The 20857-nt window shown below is 42.9% G+C and overlaps 2 protein-coding genes across 2 annotated transcripts in view; one reads left to right on the plus strand and one right to left on the minus strand.

Moving 5' to 3' along the window:
• The first annotated feature begins 1700 nt into the window (after positions 1-1700).
• Positions 1701-19339, plus strand: Pax9 (paired box 9). The gene is made up of 4 exons (XM_028869773.2): positions 1701-2001; positions 2719-3345; positions 6192-6334; positions 16154-19339. The coding sequence occupies exons 1-4, from the start codon at positions 1998-2000 to the stop codon at positions 16406-16408; spliced, it is 1029 nt and encodes a 342-aa protein (XP_028725606.1). The 5' UTR covers positions 1701-1997; the 3' UTR covers positions 16409-19339.
• Slc25a21 (solute carrier family 25 member 21) overlaps positions 19331-20857 on the minus strand; it is a 482333-nt gene continuing 480806 nt past the window's right edge. Inside the window, exon 10 of the mRNA XM_028869746.2 lies at positions 19331-20595. Within this exon, the coding sequence (XP_028725579.1) occupies positions 20534-20595 (62 nt within the window). The 3' untranslated portion in view covers positions 19331-20533. The remainder of the gene's footprint in view (positions 20596-20857) is intronic.

Raw genomic sequence — 20857 nt, forward strand, 5'->3', positions numbered from 1 at the left:
GGTTCCTCATCAAGGGGCAGAACACAAGCTTCCCTTTGCACAAGTCCCAGGCAAAGTTCTGAGCTCTACTCAGTCTCGGTGTCTCAAGACATTTATAGTATAACACAGAGGAGGATGCTGCTTCTGAAGTCTTGGGTCCCTGAGGCTCTCCCTGTTATACAGCCTGAGAACCAAGCCACACAAGAAGCCTTGAGCAGGGAGACAAAGATAAAACCACAAAGTCAAGCTTTCCAAAGACTTTAACCATTTGAAACCGACCAACCAAAACTGGGGGCTATGTTCAAGTATTTCTGTTTGTGAAACCTTTCAAGATTTCTGATATGATACAAGACATTTGAAGTAATCTTTCAAATTCTTCACAGCTCAGTAATTTGAATTCAAAGTGCATGCTCATCACAGAAGCAGGCACCTGAAGATCTGCGTTCACCTCCAAGGCAGGCGATTACTAGATTTCTTGGGCTCTTGTCAATCAGTGGTGAACCATCGGGGTTCCTTTGATTTCCCTGTGTGCAGACCTGAACCCTCAGGAGAATGGGAGCACCGTCCTCCATCTTGCGTGTACAAGAGCGACCAGTTGTGATAGAGATGGAGTAATAACATCCTCTTTCCTGTGTAATACAAATCCCCCCAAATCATTCAAAGTGTTTCTCTTCCTTATTTTATTCACATTCTTCACAATCTTGGCTTCGTCAATAAATACATTTCTTCTCCCCAAATCGTTCTATCCTCTTTGGACTTCGGGTGAGTGAAAGTGAAAATCCACAGGTAGGCAGAACCATAAGATCTCTGGTAGCTAAAACGAAGTCACGGGGAATTACATACAGATGCTCAGATGCAGCCTAGGTGTCTACCTTCTTGGGGTTGTCCTTCATATTAAAAAAAAATCTTTGAAGGTTGCTCACTGGTGTTGAGATCCCTGGCAAATTCTAAAACAGAGAACCCAGGACCCTGCGCTCTGGGTGAATCAGGTGGGGTGGAGTGTGTGTGTGGGGGGGGGGGGGGGGGGGGGGATGGCCTCTGCCATCGATATTCTAGGTATCTGCCCTGTTCCCCGTGGAGATCCTGCGCTCTCTTTAGTCGGGGGTTTTAAAATTCTCCACACAGCAGGCGGTCCCTGCCAGCTTCTTGCTCGGCTGACGTTTAGCCGCTCACTGCGGGGGGCTAACCATCTCAGGCGGTCCCCTTGTCCTTAACACCTCAAGCTTTTCCCCGGACCTCTGGTCTCTCCGTCTCTCCCACCGGCCAGTCTTCTGAGCTCTCCCCCTCCTGAGTGGACTGAAAGGAGGTAGAATTTGTGGGCAAGACTCTTTCTGACAGTCCCCAAGGATCAGCATTGCAGGTAGTTCTCAGTCACCCTCACCTCCCGGAGCTCCCCCCTTAACTGTCGCGCCCGCTGGCTTCCTTAGAGTCCTAACCTCCAATTCCAATGCTGAGAAGTCCATCTCTTCCCCAAGACGTGTCCTCGGGCCCCTACCCGCTTCAAGTCACTCAAACTGAGACCTAAGCTCCCATTCGCCTATTCAGCATTTTTACCCGCTTGATTTTGCACTCTGTTTGTGGCGCCCCTGGGGGGAAGATGTCAAACACTCACATTTATTGTGTTTAGTCACCCAGGTGCGGAGCCGGCCTGAAACAGACAGCGGAAGGAGTTTCCCCGAACTGAGCTGTCACTCACCGGCCTGCACCAATTACAGCGCAGACTGCCCGCGGGCCCACCTCTTTTGGGGTGTGTCACCAGTGAGTGATAGACTGAGCCGCCCGGCCCTGCTCAGCCCAGCCCACGTTGCTGCTTAGATTGAAATGCAGAACTCAAGCCTCTTTCTGCCCGGCACAGACTTCCTTTTACTCTTTCCCTTGGCACTCTGGTCGCCTCCTCCCGGGGAGAAGCCCAGGCACCCGCGACTTGGAGCAGCGACAGGTCGGCCTGGTGAAGGCGAGAGCAAAGTTTCTTTCTGGGAGTGCGGAACTGGGGCCGGGTTGGTGTGCTGCTCGGAGCAATGGGTGAGTGGCGGCGGGGGACGCTGTCAGAACCGAGGAGGGAGGGAGCGAGCAGGCGAGGGCGAGAGGGAGGGAGCTGGGGCGCGCGCCCGCGCTCTATTGACTCAGACCGCGTCCCCAGGAGCTGTGCGGACGCGCCAAGGGTCAGCAGCGGCGACAGGGGTGCGGTGGGAACTCCCGCTACCGGGTGGCAGTTGATGCCATTTTCTGATCTTAGGAGGGCCGCGGCACTGGCAAGACCCGCAGCTCCAATGTCAGTCCCAGTTTTGTTGCACACGTGTTTACACATGCAAACAAAACGGAACAAAAAACAAAACAACCCCTCAGCTTCCCCCGGATTCTGTGTAACCGCGCTGGGGAGGGGAGGGGGGGGGGTAAGGCGGCGGAGGAGAGCGGGGGGCCGAGGGTTTTGGTGCCAAGCAGGCAGTGAGGGGCGCGCTGGCGCGTCAGGACCGATGTCCCCGCCTGCTTCGGAGAGTTTTGGGGTGTCCCGAGCTGCCCTGGGGACTTGTTTGTAGCTGGAACGCGCAAAGCAGGAACGAGGTCTGGCCGCAGCTTGTTTGGGGCCCTTGGGCCCAGGCCGGGACCGTCTAGTTTCGGGACAGCCACGGTTCTGAGAGTGTCACAGCCCTGTCCCCGGATGCTCGCGGAGGCCGAGCGGCCGGCGGCTGTCCCAAGCAGCGGGTGCGCGTTGTCGCGCGCTCTGTGCTCCTTTTGCAGAGCCAGCCTTCGGGGAGGTGAACCAGCTGGGAGGAGTGTTCGTGAACGGAAGGCCGCTGCCCAACGCCATTCGGCTTCGCATCGTGGAATTAGCCCAACTGGGCATCCGACCTTGTGACATCAGCCGCCAGCTACGGGTCTCGCACGGCTGCGTCAGCAAGATCCTGGCGCGCTACAACGAGACGGGCTCGATTTTGCCCGGAGCCATCGGGGGCAGCAAACCCCGGGTCACCACTCCCACTGTGGTGAAACACATCCGGACTTACAAGCAGAGGGACCCGGGCATCTTCGCTTGGGAGATCCGGGACCGCCTGCTGGCGGACGGCGTGTGCGACAAGTACAACGTGCCTTCGGTGAGTTCCATCAGCCGGATTCTGCGCAACAAGATCGGCAACTTGGCCCAGCAGGCTCATTACGACTCGTACAAGCAGCACCAGCCGGCGCCACAGCCCGCGCTGCCCTACAACCACATCTACTCCTACCCCAGTCCCATCGCGGCGGCCGCGGCGAAGGTGCCCACACCACCCGGGGTGCCGGCCATCCCCGGCTCGGTGGCCATGCCGCGCACCTGGCCCTCCTCTCACTCGGTCACGGACATCCTGGGCATCCGCTCCATCACCGACCAAGGTAAGGGGCTCGCTCGGGAGGCGGGGTGCTCAGTGGAGAGGGGTCCTGCGCGCTCCCGGGGAACCCCAGAACCTTCGGGTTCTTAGCGAGCGTCTCTTCCACCACCTGTGGCTTTTTTCTTTTGGAAACCTAAGGAGCCTTCCCAGGGGTTGCCCTGATCTCATTAACTTGAAACTCTTGCCCCCCTCCCGTTTCCTAACACACACACACACACACACACACACACACACACACACACACACACACACACACACACACACACACAGTCTGCGGCCTCATCTCAAACTACCAGACCCATAACATCCCCCCATCCCCAACACATGGTTCGCATTTTCCACCCTCCCCCGCCTCTCGCGCACCCGCGGCCTCAGCCGGGCGAGCCTGCTTGGAAAGCGCAGCCGGCCCGACTTGGGGAGCAGTGGGAGGCCCTAGCGGGCTTGGGCCTGCCCGCGGGCTGCAGATGCTACCGCCGGTAACTTGCTTGCCGATCTGATGGCAGCCGCTACGGAGTGCCGCACGCTGCTGCTGTGGAAATTGTATTATTATTCTCGGATTCTGGCAATCAGGCCAAATTTGCTCAGGCAGGAAGTTCAAATGTCACCTAATTGGTTTCATTCTTATGCTTCACTTCATTTTCCTCGGAAACGGAGATCCGGGTTCTCTCTCTCTCTCTCTCTCTCTCTCTCTCTCTCTCTCTCTCTCTCTCTCTCTCTCTCTCTCTCTCTCTCTCTAACACTGGACCCTTAACATACGTTAATTATCAACCCTGTTGTCAGGGTGACAGTTGCTTGATGATTCGCTGTTGTCTTTTCGTCTGCTGTCTCCCCCCCCCCCCGCCCCCCAGGCTCCCTCTTTCTGCTGAGTACTCGGGTACTGGGAAGTGCTAGTGGCCGCCGGGTCCCTTCCTGCAGGTTTTCAAGCCCGAACCTTGCGCTGTCCTGGGTGTCTTTTCTGCCTGCTCAGAAAGATCCCCCCACACCCCGCACCCTACGACCCGGCTTCCCCAGGAGGCTTGAGTCTGTTTTCCTTTATTGTACTGTTAAAAAAATAAAATGTAAAAGACATTAGCTTCTTTCTTGATGTAGGGAGAAAAAGAAAGTTATTTTTTTTGCGCTCAATTTACTACCCAACTTCTCAGTATAAGGTTTAAGACAGGCAGAGGAAAAAAATAATTAGGAAAGAGGAAAATATTTCCTGTAATCGTTTCTTGCTTTTTGAGTTTCCACCACATTGGCACAATTGCCTTTTAGAGTAATTAACACAGTGAATGTTTTCCCATCTTCTTGTTTTCTGACTGGGAATCGACAAGAGTAAAATTTTGAGTTATTTGGAACTAGTTGGAGCCTTGGTTGGAGATGCTGCCCTTGATTTATAGGATAAACTGACCTCACTGACATTTAAAGGAAGCCCCTGTTCGTGGGAACATATGAGATCAGCAGAAATGGGGGCTCACAGGGGGATCTCAGTTTCTTAAGATAACTTCGGGCTTGTGCCCACCGACTGCCTTTTGTCTGGGAAGGCAAAGGCCATCAGGCCTGAACCAGCCCTGGCTTCCTGCTGCAAAAAATGAGAACACAATCGATTTCTTTGGAGGGGGAGGCATGCCTGACAGTTTCTTCTCTGGGGAATCCTGCAGTCAGACCAAGTGTCAGGTAGGAAAGCACTGGATCACAGGAGGGAAAGACGAGTCCTTGTAGACATTGCTGCCTATTGTGATGTCACCTTTAAACAACAAGGTTTCTGGCAAACTTGTGCATATGAAAAGGTAATTTCTCCAAATGGCCACTCTCTGAAGGACCTGTATCAGACAGAAGTGTTTAAAATCTAGTTGAAATGACACTGTCAAACCTCTGTACACAAGGCCAAGAGACAAAACAGATAGATGCATGCAGCCTGCAAACATCTTTCTTCGATATGCATAATTGTAGATATGATGACCATCACCTTACTCTCTATATTTTTTTGTTTATAATAATCTCCTTTAAGAACAGAAAGATAGGCACATGGCTTTACTCTTTTTCTTCACATTGAATTCTACTTTCATTCTCTTAATACTTTATTTTTCTCTTTCTGATACTTAAAAAAAAAAAAAAAACTTTTACCATTTGACACTCACGGTATTTCCAGGCTTCATTTTTAAAAAAATGCATATAAATGTACTCTTTTAACAGGCAGAGGCAGAGAATGTAGGGAAGTCCCATAAACACGCAATGTGGAATCTGCGCACGTATATTTTGCATGTGTATTGTGGGCATCATTTAGTTATTTGTTTGCAAAGGACTTTGCAGGTCTTTTGTTCGTTCTTATTGACATAACTATCAGATAACCCCACTGTGCAGTGGGCATCTTTCAGGCTGTCTGTGAGCAAGACACACTTAAGCCTGTACCCCCTTCTCCCTCATCAGTCCTCCCCAGTGTCAGGTCTTCGCGGCTCTCCTTCAGTCAGGACAGAGGTGATGCACAAATATCCAGCTTCACAGCTCTGGGGTCTTCCTCCCATTTGGAAAAGTTCTCGTCTCTTTCAATCCATCCCCTAAGAGATCAAAAAGGAAGAGAGGAAATCTAACGCTGGTTTTAAACAAAACAAAAACCAAACAAAATTCCGTCAGGCGTGGGTGAAACTTAACTCAGAGGCCTACTTTCAGGCCATCAAAACTTCTCCAGGCCCTAGGCTGACAACCGAGGACTCTACGCTTGGGTCCAGCGCTCGCTCATAGGCGTAGGCGGCCTAGCGCAGGAGAGTTGACCCCAGGTCTTAGCCCGGGAGGTTTGTGGTTAGGGATTCGGGTCTCATCTCAGGAGGGGGCGCGCGGGTTGAGCTTGACAACTCTCTTCCACCTTCCCAGGAGTGAGCGACAGCTCCCCCTACCACAGCCCCAAGGTGGAGGAGTGGAGCAGCCTGGGCCGCAACAACTTCCCGGCCGCCGCCCCGCACGCAGTGAACGGACTGGAGAAGGGGGCCTTGGAGCAGGAGGCCAAGTACGGCCAGGTGAGGAGGAGAGGGCTTGGCTCGGCGGGCCTCCTGGGGCCGGGGATTGGGAGATGGAGGACGGACCTGGAGCCTTTCTGAGCCCCGACGGAGAGACACCAGGGCTAGCGACCCACTGGAGCCAGGGGATGACTCCCAGCTTGACTAGATCTGGGCTGCAGGCTGAGCCAAAGCCTGGCATCCCGCGGCATGTGTGGCCCCCAGCCCTCCTCGGCAAGCCAAGGCCGAGCTTCGGAATGGCCGGGCCTTGGGGTTCAGAGCAGCGCCGGGTTAGCCGGCCGCAGCCTGGACACCGCAAAGTCGGAGTCCTAAGGCTTGTGGGAGGCTGCGGGGGCCCTGTACACAGACAGTCCCCTGCTCCGGCTTCCAGAGACCAGCTTGTCCGGCGGTAATGGAAGAGGGGCAACCAGATAAACGTAATAAAGTTACCATTTCCCGATTAAAGGTCACATCGTAATTTCCCAAGGGAGGTTAGTGAGAAAACCTCAAATTATACGGACTGGCTGTGGACCGTTTAATTTTTCCTTTCCCTCCCTCTGGCCCTCCCTCTACTCTCTGAAGGAAAATTCAAAACACCCGTGTTTCCCCCCCCCCCCCCCCCCGAGAAGAACTAAGCAGCTGCCACACAAAAGTATGAGTCCAAATTCGTCACTATGCTAGAATGAACAGTTCGAAACTCAAGTGCGGACTTAAGGCCAGTATTTACGGAGTAGACTCCACCTCCAAAGCGTCAAAGTACTTATCTTAAAGCCTTAAAACTTCATTTCTTGTCGAAATCAGTTATCCTATTTATTGGAGCTTATTATTCTTATCCATTGGGGGACACCCTAACCATCTTTTTTTTTTTTTCCTAACAAATTACATTTCTGTTTCCTAGCCCCTCTCGATGTTGTCAGGATGCATTAGTAGCTAGCTATTCCCCGGCAAGCAGAGCCAAAAACAGCAAGGAAGGAATGATGCTTTTCTCAGTCTGGTTCTACTGTAAAGAATGCCGGTGAGGCATCACAAGCAAACCCACCATTTTCTTTCTCAAAGACTTGCCTGGGACAATCAACTCACAGAGAGGCTGTGGTGCGCAATGGTTAGAAGCCTGGTGCTTTGGTACCACCGCTTTTTTAAAACAAGCTGTTGACCCATTTGGAGCCTCGGTTTCTTAATTTTCAACATAAGGAAATAATAGTCCCAGATTCCAAAGAGTTAGCACACCGACATGGCTCTTAGAAGACATTCATTAAATATCCCCTGTGGTTATGAATGGCAGTTGGAGATTGACTTTTGAAAGCAAGTGATATTCATAACATGCATTGTTTAGAAAATCCATAGTAAGAAACCTTCCACCAAGCATTTGTGACAAACAGTAGGAAGTGTACACAGAGCAACAATAACACCAGTGAGCATTGAACAGGAGCTCGGAGCCTTCTGATGCTCACTGCTTTTTGGAATCACACTGTAAAGTCTAGAGTTCAAAATAAGCTCCAGTTCCCACATGCAATCCATGAACAGCACCCTCTACAAAAAAGTAGTTTCCTCATCCAAAACCCTTCATAGCTACTTTCATTTCCCACCCCTCCTTAAACGACGTATCTGTCAGGAAAGCTGGCTTAGAAAAATGGCTAATTTATAATATGCTTTAAAGCTAAACTGACAGTTTATTTAAAATAAATACCATTTCAAGTAACTTGCTGTTTCTCTAAAACTCATTTACAAGGAATTTTAAATTACTAAATTGTGTTTTATAAAAGCAAATAATTTAAGGAAAAGGTGGCCAAATAAATCCTGTTTTAAATGTTATAATACTTAAGAGACCAGGACCCCAAATAGAAGGATATTTCTGTCAAATTAATATTTGAAGAACTCTTAATTGAAATGTTATCCCATACTGCCGTGTAGGCAGATAATTCAAATGATGCACAATCACAAAACAGAAAGTTTCTAAGCACAATATAGATCAGTGGATACTCGATTATGATGAAGACTAAGCATACATTAAAGAGGCAAATGCTTTAGGGTAGACATTGATTTCTTGATGTAAAATTACACATAAACTCATAAGAATTAATATGAACGGGAATTGCTTATGTTGTAATTATCTTGCAATATTCTATTCAAGAGCTAACTTTAATTTTACAAGTTGCTGCTCCCTGTACAAAGTGTTGTCAGCATATTCTGAGGATAACTCAGGTACCATTTGCCACTCTGGCCAACAAAACTTGAAAGTCCTTGACAAAGGAAAACTGAAAAAAATGTGCCTGTAATATTTGGGCGTTTGCAGTTGTAATTAATTACCGTGCTATTCCTTAATGCTAGTTTCCTTTTGGGGTATTCAGGTGGAAATGGAGAGTTCAGACTCAGAGCTCAGAGTATGTTTTCTTGGGAGACACCTGTAAAATGACCACAGAACAAGCTGGTACTGAGTGCTAATACTATTGGTTAGTTACCGTGATCTAGAGTTTCTATTTTCAGCTCAAACTTCAAAGATACCTGATCCCTAGGAATTAGAACTGCATGCACAGTTCAGTCATACATCCATCTATTCACTGTGTTTGAAAATTAGTTTAGAATATTCAAATTTATCTTATACATTATCGTTGAACTGTAATTCATACTGGAGTCCCATTCAGAAGTCTTTGTTGAATATTTATTTATCTTAGACTTTTCAACTACATTTGCTGTTAGGCAGGAAATCCTTACTCTCATCTACTTGTGAAGGGAAACAATGTTTTCTTGTTCTTTCTATTTGGTTTACTTTTATTGAAGGCACAAAATCTCGACTTAATGTGATCAAGCAGGGGAAAAAAAAACACGAAATAGATAAACATAGGTGTTGGGCCCATATTTGTCCTTTTACATGGAATTTGGTAAATTAATAATTGATTTTATTTACACAGTTCATAAATAAATGTATAGTTTTGAGAAGTTTTCTCCAAATAGGCATGTTTCCTCAGAACAAACATACTGCTCACCTGCTTCTCTAGAGTAATATGAATGATAGATTTACAGGGTCCCAGTATCTTCATTTTGAGGTGGAATATGTTCATGGAGACAGTAAATTTAATATAGTATTCATTAACAATTGAGATGCCAGAAATAAAGAATAGTCTGTAAATATACTAAAATAGTTCAGAAATAAATGAGTTGTGAAAACAGCTGAATTTAAAGATGCAGCTTAATCTAGGATTCTCATAAAGTACTCATTTGTGCATTATTTTAAATGATGGTACACCTGAATCATCTTGTATATAATTTCCTAGTGAAATATTTTTAAAACTTTGTTTGACAATTAAACAAATAAGTAAATTAAAAAAAATAAAACCTGTTTTCCAGAACATAATATTTTCATGAAGACATAAATGAAGTTTGACTGAATTTTTTTCAGAGTGAATAAACAAAGTTAGCATTTTGTTAAATTAATTTATAATTTTATAGACAATGAAATTTTAGGCAAATTCCAGTAGACTTTGAAATTTATCATATTTATGACATACATGGTCTAATTTGATTAGCTTTCAGCCAATAGTATTTTTAGACAAACTTCATTATAATTATATGTCAGTAAAATGTGTCATGTGAAATAGCAACAAAAAGTCATTTAAAAGACCGTAAAATCTAGATCACTAGATGAAAGGATTCTGAATGTTTTTTTTAATATCTTATGTTAACTTAGGTGATTGACATGCTAAATGATTTGATCATTGTACAATGTATACGTGTATTGAAGCATCACACTGTATCTGATAAATACATATAATTATTGTTGTATGCCAATAGAATACAAAATAAAATTAAATAAATCGGTGTAAGGCTATATCAATTTTGATAACATTTAGAAACATAAAATTTGGAAAGATTAAATATGATACTAGCTTCCCACTATCTAGAGACATTTGGACCTGTAATGGGGTAACTAAAAGTATTCTCTTGGATGACTGTTGAGCCGTGTTTATGACTGTTATTTTATTTTACCAGGTTTATTTAACTACTAGGTCATTATACAACAAAGTAGGAGAGAAGAGTAGTTAGAAAGATAATCTCAGAGAAATAATTTCTCAAAAATATCTGCTTATTTTCAGACGCAAATTTGTATTTTGTCTATGAAACGGCTATTGTAAATATATGTGAAACACAGTTGTTTTTATGGCCAAATATATTTTATCACAAAGCCAGGGTAAACTCATGTCATTAGAAAGGAAAGGCCAAATGGGTTGGAGGAGTAGCTGACAGACAGGTCGTGAACAGAGAACCTGGCACTAGGCTGTTATTTGCATTTCCTTCAAGAGAGAAACTATTGAGTAGCTAATTCCCAGAATTTGAAAAGTAGTCTTTAACTTCTAATTTCCAGACAGTTGTCATACCAGTTTCTTCTTCTTCTTCTTCTTCTTCTTCTTCTTCTTCTTCTTCTTCTTCTTCTTCTTCTTCTTCTTCTTCTTCTTCTTCTTCTCCTTCTCCTCCTCCTCCTCCTCCTCCTCCTCCTCCTCCTCCTCCTCCTCCTCCTCCTCCTCCTTCTCTTTTTTTCACGGTCACAAGTATTTGGATACTAATGCATTTGCATTTTCTTAGAGGGGGAGGCATACAAGGAACAACCATAAATCAAATAGTTAAATGGCTGGTTGGAACTTTTATTTACTCTTGCCCATAGCTTTATTCATTTGGCTTGCTTGAAGTAAATACTTGTTCTGTAATAAAGGGGGGTGGGGGGTAGCTCTTTGTTTTGTCCTTAAAACAAAAGAATCGTATCTTTTGTGCTCACAAGTCTTCAGTAAGTCATTTATTAAATGTCCCTGATGTGTCCCATTTTGTGAGTCTACAAGGTGATTAAGGCAGGTCCCTGTCCTCCAACAGCCTGCCAGCACAGCCATGGGACCACCTAACTCAAACTACATTACACCATCAGTATTCCTCTAGAAAATTTCTTCTAGGGTTCATGAAATAAAAGCTGTTTTTTTTCCTGAGACAACTCAACAAAAAAAAAAAAAAACCCAGCTCTGTCTGTTTTACTCTGTATCAGTCAATCTCATTTCCAAAAATAAGTAGAAGGTAGCTGGTTGGTACAACAACCTTTCAGAGAAAAGAATTTGTATTGCTTTCTTGAAAGATCTTTGTGAAAAGGGAGTTGATGGGTCTTATTTATGAAATAAGTCTTATTTATGAAATATTTAGGCAAAGCTGTTTTCAAAAATGGGATTTCTGCTACATTCTTATTGCAGGGTTTCATTTCAAAAATTTGTTTACTTTCCCCCCGAGATTCCGTATGTTGATTGATTTATAAATCATATTTGCAATCCAATTAAATAGTGTAATTTAACATGTTTGCTCCTGCTATATTTATGGTGTACATTTGGTAGTCTCCACGCAGCCTAACTAGCTTTTCAGGTTAATTACATGCCCCTTCACTGAAAACATTAAACAGATTGGGGAGTTGAAGTTTACTCTTTTACTGGAGAGCATAAACAAACCAATGCTACCTGTGGGTTGTTTTCCTTTGCTGTGGAAAATCTTACCCTTTCAGTGATTTCTCCATAAATAATGATCACTTTACCCAGTAAAGATTTATTACTTTTGCTAATGTCATGTTTCAAAATTAATAGTGAGAAAATTGATATTTATTGAGTCACTGGAATGAATGAACAGTCAAGGGGCTGGGGGCAGGGGCATTTTGAAGCACTTTTGTTTTTTTTTTCTTGCTTATTCTCCCAAACCCTCCCCCCAACTCCCCAGTTTTGAAATCTGAACTCCCAACAGCAGAATGGAACGTTAAGACAAAACTCCCCTCTTGTCCTGGTCAAGTCATAAGCATGAGGAAAAGCCAAGCTAAGGCTGAGGATTTCCACCTTTTCTCTCCCTGTAAGTGACCAGTTGCCTCCCTTTGTACGGGATGGAGTTTCCTCTCTGAGCTTGATTTGGGTTTTTCAGCTGCACAGAGGGGATTGCACCACTAAACTGACAGGCAGGAAATACCATGGCATTTTGAGAACCTTGAAATATTCCGTATTACCACAGATGAAAACAAAGCAAGTTTGGTACGTTAGGTATGAGAAGTTGGGTAGCTATGGAAAAATTAATAGGTTGTGTTATATTTGGCGAATGAATATAGTTATGGAGTAAACAAGGCACATGGAAGCAAGCTTAAAGCCCAATGTTTTGCCTCTCCACCAAGGGAGCGTTAACTGAGGCCCAAGAGTCTGATCCAGTCCTTCTGCTGGTTGTATTTAAGGGGTGGGGTAATAATAGGTGTGTCAAGAATGAGGGTATACATAGTAACTAACACCCCCAGCACCCCCCGAAGGACAGGTAGCAGTGGCATAAAACAGAAGTCAGCAACAGATAGTTTCTCCCAGATAGATCATTATTTTGCCACGCATGTTAAATCTTTTGACATTAGGCACTTAAAAAATGTAGAGTCAAGTTTTCTGTTATTTTAAAACTAATTTTTTAAAAACATTTTCCTCCTATGTTGGAGATTGAACCCAGGGTTGTATACATAGTAAGCTAAAAATGTATTTCACCACTGAGCTATACTACCAGACCTTAAAATTCTTATTCTGTTTTTCTAGGTACACATTGGTATTAGTAGTATCTAAATACTAATTAATGGTTGGCAGGGGCCAAACACAGGTGTGGACCCCATTCCATAATTCTACTGGGATGATCACATTCCAAAATAATTTTTGAGGCATCTTGGGGAAAATAAAATAATGAATGAAAGCAATTAAAGCCATAATCTCTGTAATGCTAGACGATTCCCCTCTTCTCCTGTAATTTGGTGACCATACAGATTTTTATTACCCAAGAACTCTAAAATAAGTTCTTTTGAGACATAATAACTAATTGTTAAAAGGGGGACATACATTTTTTTTTTTTTTTTTTTTTGTTTTTTTGTTTTTTTGTTTTTCAGAAAAGAAAAACTGATAAGGAGGAACTGAGTTCTAGGAGAAGAGAGACTCTTTTACCAGGCTGTAGTTTGAGACTAAATTATATACCTCCCGACTGTCTAGGGAAACACCTTGCTAGGCTACAGAAGACTCTACTGCATCGGGCAGGAGCAATGGGCTCTAAGTGTGGGGCCCTTTGCCAACTTTCTAAATGGCCCTGTGCATAGAAAGATAGGCCAGGTGGGGGCGGCGCAGGCCTTCAGTCCCAGCAGAGGATTAAAGGCAGAGGCAGGCGGATCTCCATGAGTTCAAGGCCAGCCTGGTCTACAAAGTGAGTTCCAGGACAGCCAGAACTGTTACATAGAGAAATCCTGTCTCAAAGCCACTCCCCATCCAAATGAATAAATAAAAATAAAAAGAAGATAGAATTTCAGTTTTATCGAACAATGATATGAAGTCATTTCTTCGTTAATTGTTTGGAGCTTTAGTTAAAAGGACAACATTTGGGAGGTCCTTTGAAATATATTTTCATTTCATCTGGGTTTAGTGGTGCATACCTGTGACTTCTGGTTAGAAGGCTAAGGCAAGAAGGACATGAGTTTGAGGCCAGCCTGGGTACATAGTAAGACCCTGTTAAAAAAAAAAAAAAAAAAAAAAAAAAAAAAAACGAAAGTTGGGCATAGTGGCACACTCCTTTAATCCCAGCACTTGGGAGGCAGAGGTAGGTGGATCTCTGTGGGTTTGAGGCCAGCCTGGTCTACAGAGTGAGCTCCAGGACAATCAGAGATACATAGTGAGATCCTGTCTAACGACCCCCCCCAAAACAAACAAAATAAACAGACAAAACCCCAAACAAATAAAAATCCCCAAACCCCAAACAAAAACGTTTAAATTCCAATTGAACATTACATTATGCTATATATTATCTTGTAATTGTGATAAACTGAGCAGTTTATAATGAGCTATTACTTATTTGTTTTTGCTTTTTTTTTTTTAAAAGATTTATTTATTTATTGTGTATACAGAAGAGGGCACCAGATCTCATTAGAGATGGTTGTGAGCCACCATGTGGGTGCTGGGAATTGAACTCGAGACCTCTGGAAGAGCAGTCAGTGCTCTTAACCTCTGAGACATCTCTCCAGCCCCTGCTTTTGCTTTTTGAGACGGAGTTTCTCTCTGTAGCCCTGGTTGTCCTGGAACTTAATCTGTAGGCCAGGCTGGCCTTGAACTCACAGAGATCCGCCTGCCTCTGCCTCCTGAGTACTGGGATTAAAGGCATGCACCACCACCACCCAGTTGAGCTATTGTTTATTAATCCTTATAACTGTATAAAATATGTTGGATATTCTAGGTGCCTGGGACATAGGTATACAAGGATATTTCTTTTCTTTCCTCTTCCATTTTAAAAATAATATACAATGACAAAAAGAAGAATATAAGATATGTATTCTAATAGACCAAAGATTTAAGATGAGGTTTTGTCAGAACTCTATGGGCAATGCCAATGTGCATCCATGTAAATTCTACCATACACATGTGTATGTATATATGTACATATAAATATTCCTTTTATACTCCAAAAATAAGCCTTTAGACCTCACCATGATGTTCTCATAGACGTGGAAGTAAAAATGATGACCAAATGAGTTAATTCAGAAAGCAGTTCCTGGAACTGAGTGAGAAGGGGTACAGCCTATTTAGTGGACGGCACACTTGGTGTGTACAAAGTCCTGGGCTCAATCTGAGTACACAAAAGAAAGCATCATTTTCTGTCCTAACTTAACTGGACAAAGCATCTAATATGTGTCTGATTTACTGAGCTCTAGGGACTACATCATGATTTTCTAATACAATTCCAGTATTTACATTACTTTTTCACTAGGAAACATGTTGACACGTTAGTCCAGTCATGTCATTTCCAGGAAACAAGATTTAGTCTTTATCTTTAAACAGAGTAGAAACTGAGAGGAAAAAATGAACCACTTGAAGGGTGGGGAGTACTCACGCCAGAGAGGGATTAAAACTCAGGGTGTTTTTGGTGTTGTTAATAGTAACGATACCAACAATGATTTATTGGATGCCAAGAAAGCACTGGTTTCTAGGCAAGCTTGCCCGCCAGAGCTGTTGCATTTTGTTTGCAAACAAAGCTTTCACATTAAACTCGTTTAAAGGGATTTGTCCATATGACTAAAAAACAACAACAACAAAACAAAACAAAACAAAAAAACAAACTTTGCAAGAGCAAAATTTCCAATTTTGTGGAGAAAATTTCCTTTCGGCTAAAATTGTGAAAAAAATACATCCCCAAACTTCATTAAGAAAACAAACAAACTCCAAACCAAAACAACAGTAAGAAAACCAACAGCAAAAAACCCTGCTAGAGAAGTCCCGATTTTACATGTCCTTTGTCCAAGTGGCATTTTCAACATGGCATCTTAAAATATGGCCCATGTTTTATTTAACAGGTTTGCTCATTTTGAGTTTCTAACACAACAACCCACACATTGTGCCCTTCTCTCCTGGAAATGAAAGCTTCCTGAAACAAGCCTGTCACAAAGCTTCGACAAAAGGGCCCAACAAAACCCAAGTGCCAGGAAGGTTGACAAAGGCCTGGCGAGCTGCTTAATCACCTCGCCTCTTTCTCACCCTGCCTCGCCTTCATATGCTTGCAAATCTCAAAAGTAAGAACTGTGAATTTTCTGGCTGTAGCTTCCTCAAAAAAAGCGTTTGTAGAAAGAACAGTATCTTGCTTTTCAGCACTGTGTTTGTTTAAGTAGCAAGACTGGATACTTTCAGGTCAAAGTAAGGTTAAAAGGAAGTCTAGGGAAAAAAAAAAGACAGCCCAGAAGTAGAACCAGGATACTGTTAGCTCACTCGCACTCTCTATTCTGTGTCTACGGACTGGAGAGACGTTGAATACTGTAATGTGACTGTCTTTCCTTTCTCTCAGGCACCGAACGGGCTCCCAGCTGTGAGCAGTTTTGTATCAGCATCCAGCATGGCTCCTTACCCTACTCCAGCTCAAGTCTCACCCTACATGACCTACAGTGCCGCTCCTTCAGGTTATGTGGCCGGACACGGATGGCAACATGCCGGCAGCACCCCATTATCCCCCCACAGCTGTGACATCCCCGCATCGCTGGCTTTCAAGGGAATGCAGGCAGCCAGAGAAGGCAGCCATTCTGTCGCGGCGTCTGCACTCTGATGGGAACTTCTGCTTACAGCAGCAGCTTCACTTTGGTCTCCTCTCTCAGAACGTCCTCCCCCTCTTCACATCCCCACCCCTCCAGTGGTCCAGCCCTCTGGCCTCAAGAGCTGGCTTTATGGATTCATAACCTCTGTGCTGATGACACTTAAATATCTCTTGTCGTAAATTCCTTTTTATTTTGCAGGAAATCTGGCATATAACTTTAGGATTTAAAAACAAAAGCAACTCTAAAGATTGAATGAGACATTGTGTTGCCCGCACAGTTTTAGCACAGTGAAGAAACCTGTACCCCTCAAAGGGCTTATGGGACTTTGTAGACCTGTCTTTGGTAAAACCACACATGTATATTTATTCTAAATCAACCTGAACTTTTGAAACGTGCAATTGTTGAGATTTTGCAAAATCAATAAAGGAACAGAGACGTAGAAAAAAAAATAAGCTACGTGATACCCTTTAATCAAATAATGTGACCAGATAAGCCTTAATTCACCATTGGGAAGCCAATCAGTAACTGACTTGTGTGATCTTTTGCTTATTTTTAAGAGATGACGTATTTTGTTGAAAAATATGTATAGAACCCAAGCAATATGGGAGAATTTCCTCCTTTTGGTGTGTTGACTTGGTTCCTAATACAATAATGTTTATAGTTCTATTAGCTTGTAAATATGGACTGTGGATGGTACCTTTGCGTCTTCATTCTTGGGATACCCCTCCTCAAACACCACCACCTCTTTTTTTTTTTTCTTTTTCACAAAGGTGACTTTCTGGCAATGTAATTTTTCTCTATTTGGTGGTGGGTGACTTGGGCTCTTGGACCTGGACTTGCCCCCAAATTGTGTGTGTGCAGTGAAGTCTTCAGCATCTCACGGAGGATACTCTCTTTCTACAGCAGAGGACTCAAAACATGGACAGAACAAGCCACTTTCCTATTGTATCTCAGTCAAACAACACACACACATACACACTACGTATAGGACTATAGTACAGCAAGAGGCAGGCTGTCATGTACCTGCTCCACAAGGCTCTGAGGGAAGTCACCTAGACACAAGTCTAATGTGAGATGTTTTTCTGCAGAGACACTTAAAATGTACTTTATGTGATGAAAAAAAAAAAAAAAAACAAAACCACTGTGAAATGAAATTGTTATTGTTGGCTTACCTGTGTGCTCGGCAATCTCAGCCCCAAATTATCTTGTAACTTAAAAGGAAATGGAGAACTCCACTCTAATGAATGTAACAATGGCTTGCTGTGAAGTTTACATTGTGTACCGAAGCATGTTTCACGTGTAGGTCAATTGGTGTTGGTATTAGAAATACAAATGCTATTTAATTTTTAGCAAATTCCCTTTATTCATTTATAGAATTACAGAACAGAGATTAACTGCTAAACCTTTCTAGACCGATTTGATTTTTGCTTTAATGTTATGAATAGAGTTGTGGGATATGCATATGTGTGTGACCTCATGATTATATGTTTTATTTTAGAATAACTCATTTTCTTGGGAAGGATTTTACAGTTTGCATTCCTTCTACTTAGGAGGTTCCTCTTGCTTGGCAACGTAGGGTTAAAAGTAACTTTCGGAACATCGACCCAGTTCATCTACTACTGTGGGGTGTCTTGCTATTAATTCCATTCAATAACGAGGCAGGTACCTCCCTAGATGTGGATGTTAAAGATGCCAGTGTGCTGGCAGATTTGGTTTCTTTGCGTTTGTACTGTGCTCTGCTGGGAGAGCAAGCCAGTCCTGCTATGCGGGTTTCATGGCCTCTCCTCAAGCTCAGATGGCCAGATCAGCTAGTTTTTGAGTCCCTAGGATATAGACTGTAAGCAGATTTTTGACACAGAGTTATGTTCAAGGAACTGCTTTTTTTTTTAAAACAGCAGATGTCTTATAGAGAGCTTCGTACTGCATTTCTTTCTAAAGCAACTGCCATTCATTGCTACAAACAGGATTATAACTTCAGGAGAAGAAAAGCAGAAGGAGCCGATGAACTCTCAGGGCCATAGTATTCCTTTGATCTTGTAAAACTCTCCCCGTTGATGTCTGGAGTTTCCAGTGTGGTGAGAAGCTAGACTGTAACCGAATGGCACAAAGATCCAATCCAATATTTTGGTGGAGACTTGCAAAGCATGCAGTTGAGGAACTTGCCTGTCATCCAGAAAAAGTGACTTAAGGTACAGAATTATTCTTTATCTAATGTTTTTAGATGGCTATTAGGGGTATTGAAAAATATCAATTGTTTGTATGGAAACACAACTAATAATGTTATTTTCCTTATCTAAATTAAGAAATCTTATTATTATTTATATTTTTCTGGTTTTTTGTATTTTAAGAAATTAATATTAATGGTGTCAAAGTTTTCTTTTCCACTTTCACGTCTCTCCCCAGGTCTTTTATGAATAGCAGTAAATCCACATGGAGCAATTTTTAAGACAACAGAAAGCCTAAATAGAGTTGGCTATTCATGGCCATTTATGATTTGAGGCCACTTTAAAAACTAAGAACAGGAAAGAGTGGAGCCGGGACTGCTTGATCTTTAAACCTGTTGCTGTTGGTTAATGTTAATGTTCTCCTGACTCTCACAGGGCAAAGACTTCTAATTGGCATGTACACTCCTTGCAATCCCCTTCCCACCCGGTGCTGTGCCTCCAGCTCTCTCCCAGGACACTAGTGTGTATTATCTTCAAGGGCAGAAAGCAATCCCACCACACAAACACATCCTGCTCCTGGCTTTCTTTCTTTTTTTTTTTTTTTAATGACCCACATATTGAATATTGGGCTGAAATACAAATGAAAAAAAAAAAGTATGTTGGAAAAGATGTACAACAGAAGGCTATGTATGTATATACAGTATGTCAAAAGCCTTTTATTTTTATACTTCAAATGCTCTAAATTAATAAATACAAATAATTACCATGTCCTTTTTACTGTTTATTTTCAAAATGTTTTGGTGAGAATCCCCCATAGTAGAAATACCCCACAATAGTAGTTAAGAACAGGTGACATCTAAAACTTGTTGACATTTTTTTGTTGACTTTAGCTACTGAAGTAGTATCATTTGAGGATGCAGACTTAAAAAGAAGCTTTAGTTATATCAAGACCAAAAAGCTATCTCTCTCTTTTTTTGAGTGCATATTATTAGTACATGAATGCTTAGAAATGCTAAGAATGTATTTTCATTTTGAAAGATTTCCCCTGTAGCATTGACATTTTAATATTCTAAACAATTAATTTTATACTTTAAGATGTCACTTAAACCTGAGAATCTGGAGAATAGTTTTGTTTCCCTACATTCTTTTTAAGAATGACCTAGGTAAGGGCTCAGGACAGAGGTGTTTGAAGGCAAACACAGGCACAGAGAAGCGTCCAATTTGTGACTTAAAATAAAGATATTTCAGTTATAAAACTTGACTTCAAAGTGAATTACATAAAGGAGATCAGTTTAGTATAATATATATTCTATTTGTAATAAAAGACTTCAAATAGCATGATTTAAAAATAACTCACTTAAACCACCAGGTGAAATATAAAATACACTTAGGAAAATAGACCCTGTGTATTATTACTAAAGAAAACCAGTAGATTCACATTTTAACACAGCACTCACAAAACTAAACATTCTTGAAAGGCTGTTTTGGTATATTTAATTTTTTCTTTCTTCTGTTTTAAAATATGATTTATGGAAAAGTAATTCCTTATAAAAAGCATTTAAAGTTCGGCTTATAACTCAGTATTTATTTTTTTTCTTAAATCATTCTCAGGGAATTAGCCACAGAACAATGTATTTTCAAGGATTTAAGTGCTTATAGCCTTCTCAGTAAAATGATTGGATGAGTTTCCATTGTGACACAGTCTGAGTCACACAGTTTGCGTAGCTTTTATGAAGTGTAGCTGATCTCTCCCCTACTTCTGCCTAACTTACACACTCCTCTGCTTCATGTTCCTCTCCTTTGTGTCTATGACCCAAAGGGCCAGATCAGTTTGTCTAAAACTTTTTTAAAACATCAGAACAGGCTGTCCTCCCTTCTTTACTCTATGTCTAGCTTCGCTGACTTGTCTCCTCTTCCTGGGACTGCAGACCACACCTCCGTTATGTCAAGGGGAAGACACACCTCCGCCCATCACCAATTCTTCTGCAGCCACTCATAGGTATATTCATACACCAGCAGCATCACCGCGCCACCTAGAAGAGCACAGAGCCGCATCTCATCAGGGTCCTGGGTAAGGGCATTGACACTGCTCCCCAATACCACCCCATGCCACCAAGGCTCCGGAGGCCCGATCAGACTGGGGCGTTTGGAGTCATCAGTGCTGGAGCGCTGAGGCACAGATGATAGCAAACAACAATCCTGGAAAATTTTCAGAGTAAAATCAAGACCATCTTGTGTTTCCAAATACATTTTTTTCCCTGTGAGTTTCTGCAACTTTCCTCATTTCTCATCAGA

Source organism: Peromyscus leucopus, chromosome 14 (assembly GCF_004664715.2).
Source record: "Peromyscus leucopus breed LL Stock chromosome 14, UCI_PerLeu_2.1, whole genome shotgun sequence".
Classification (NCBI taxonomy): domain Eukaryota; kingdom Metazoa; phylum Chordata; class Mammalia; order Rodentia; family Cricetidae; genus Peromyscus; species Peromyscus leucopus.

Excerpts from the sequence above, each read along its gene's own strand:
- Pax9 (XM_028869773.2), top strand. Across the intron at positions 3,346-6,191 it reads CCGCTCCATCACCGACCAAG|GAGTGAGCGACAGCTCCCCC; the intron begins GTAAGGGGCTCG and ends CCACCTTCCCAG. Across the intron at positions 6,335-16,153 it reads AGGAGGCCAAGTACGGCCAG|GCACCGAACGGGCTCCCAGC; the intron begins GTGAGGAGGAGA and ends CCTTTCTCTCAG.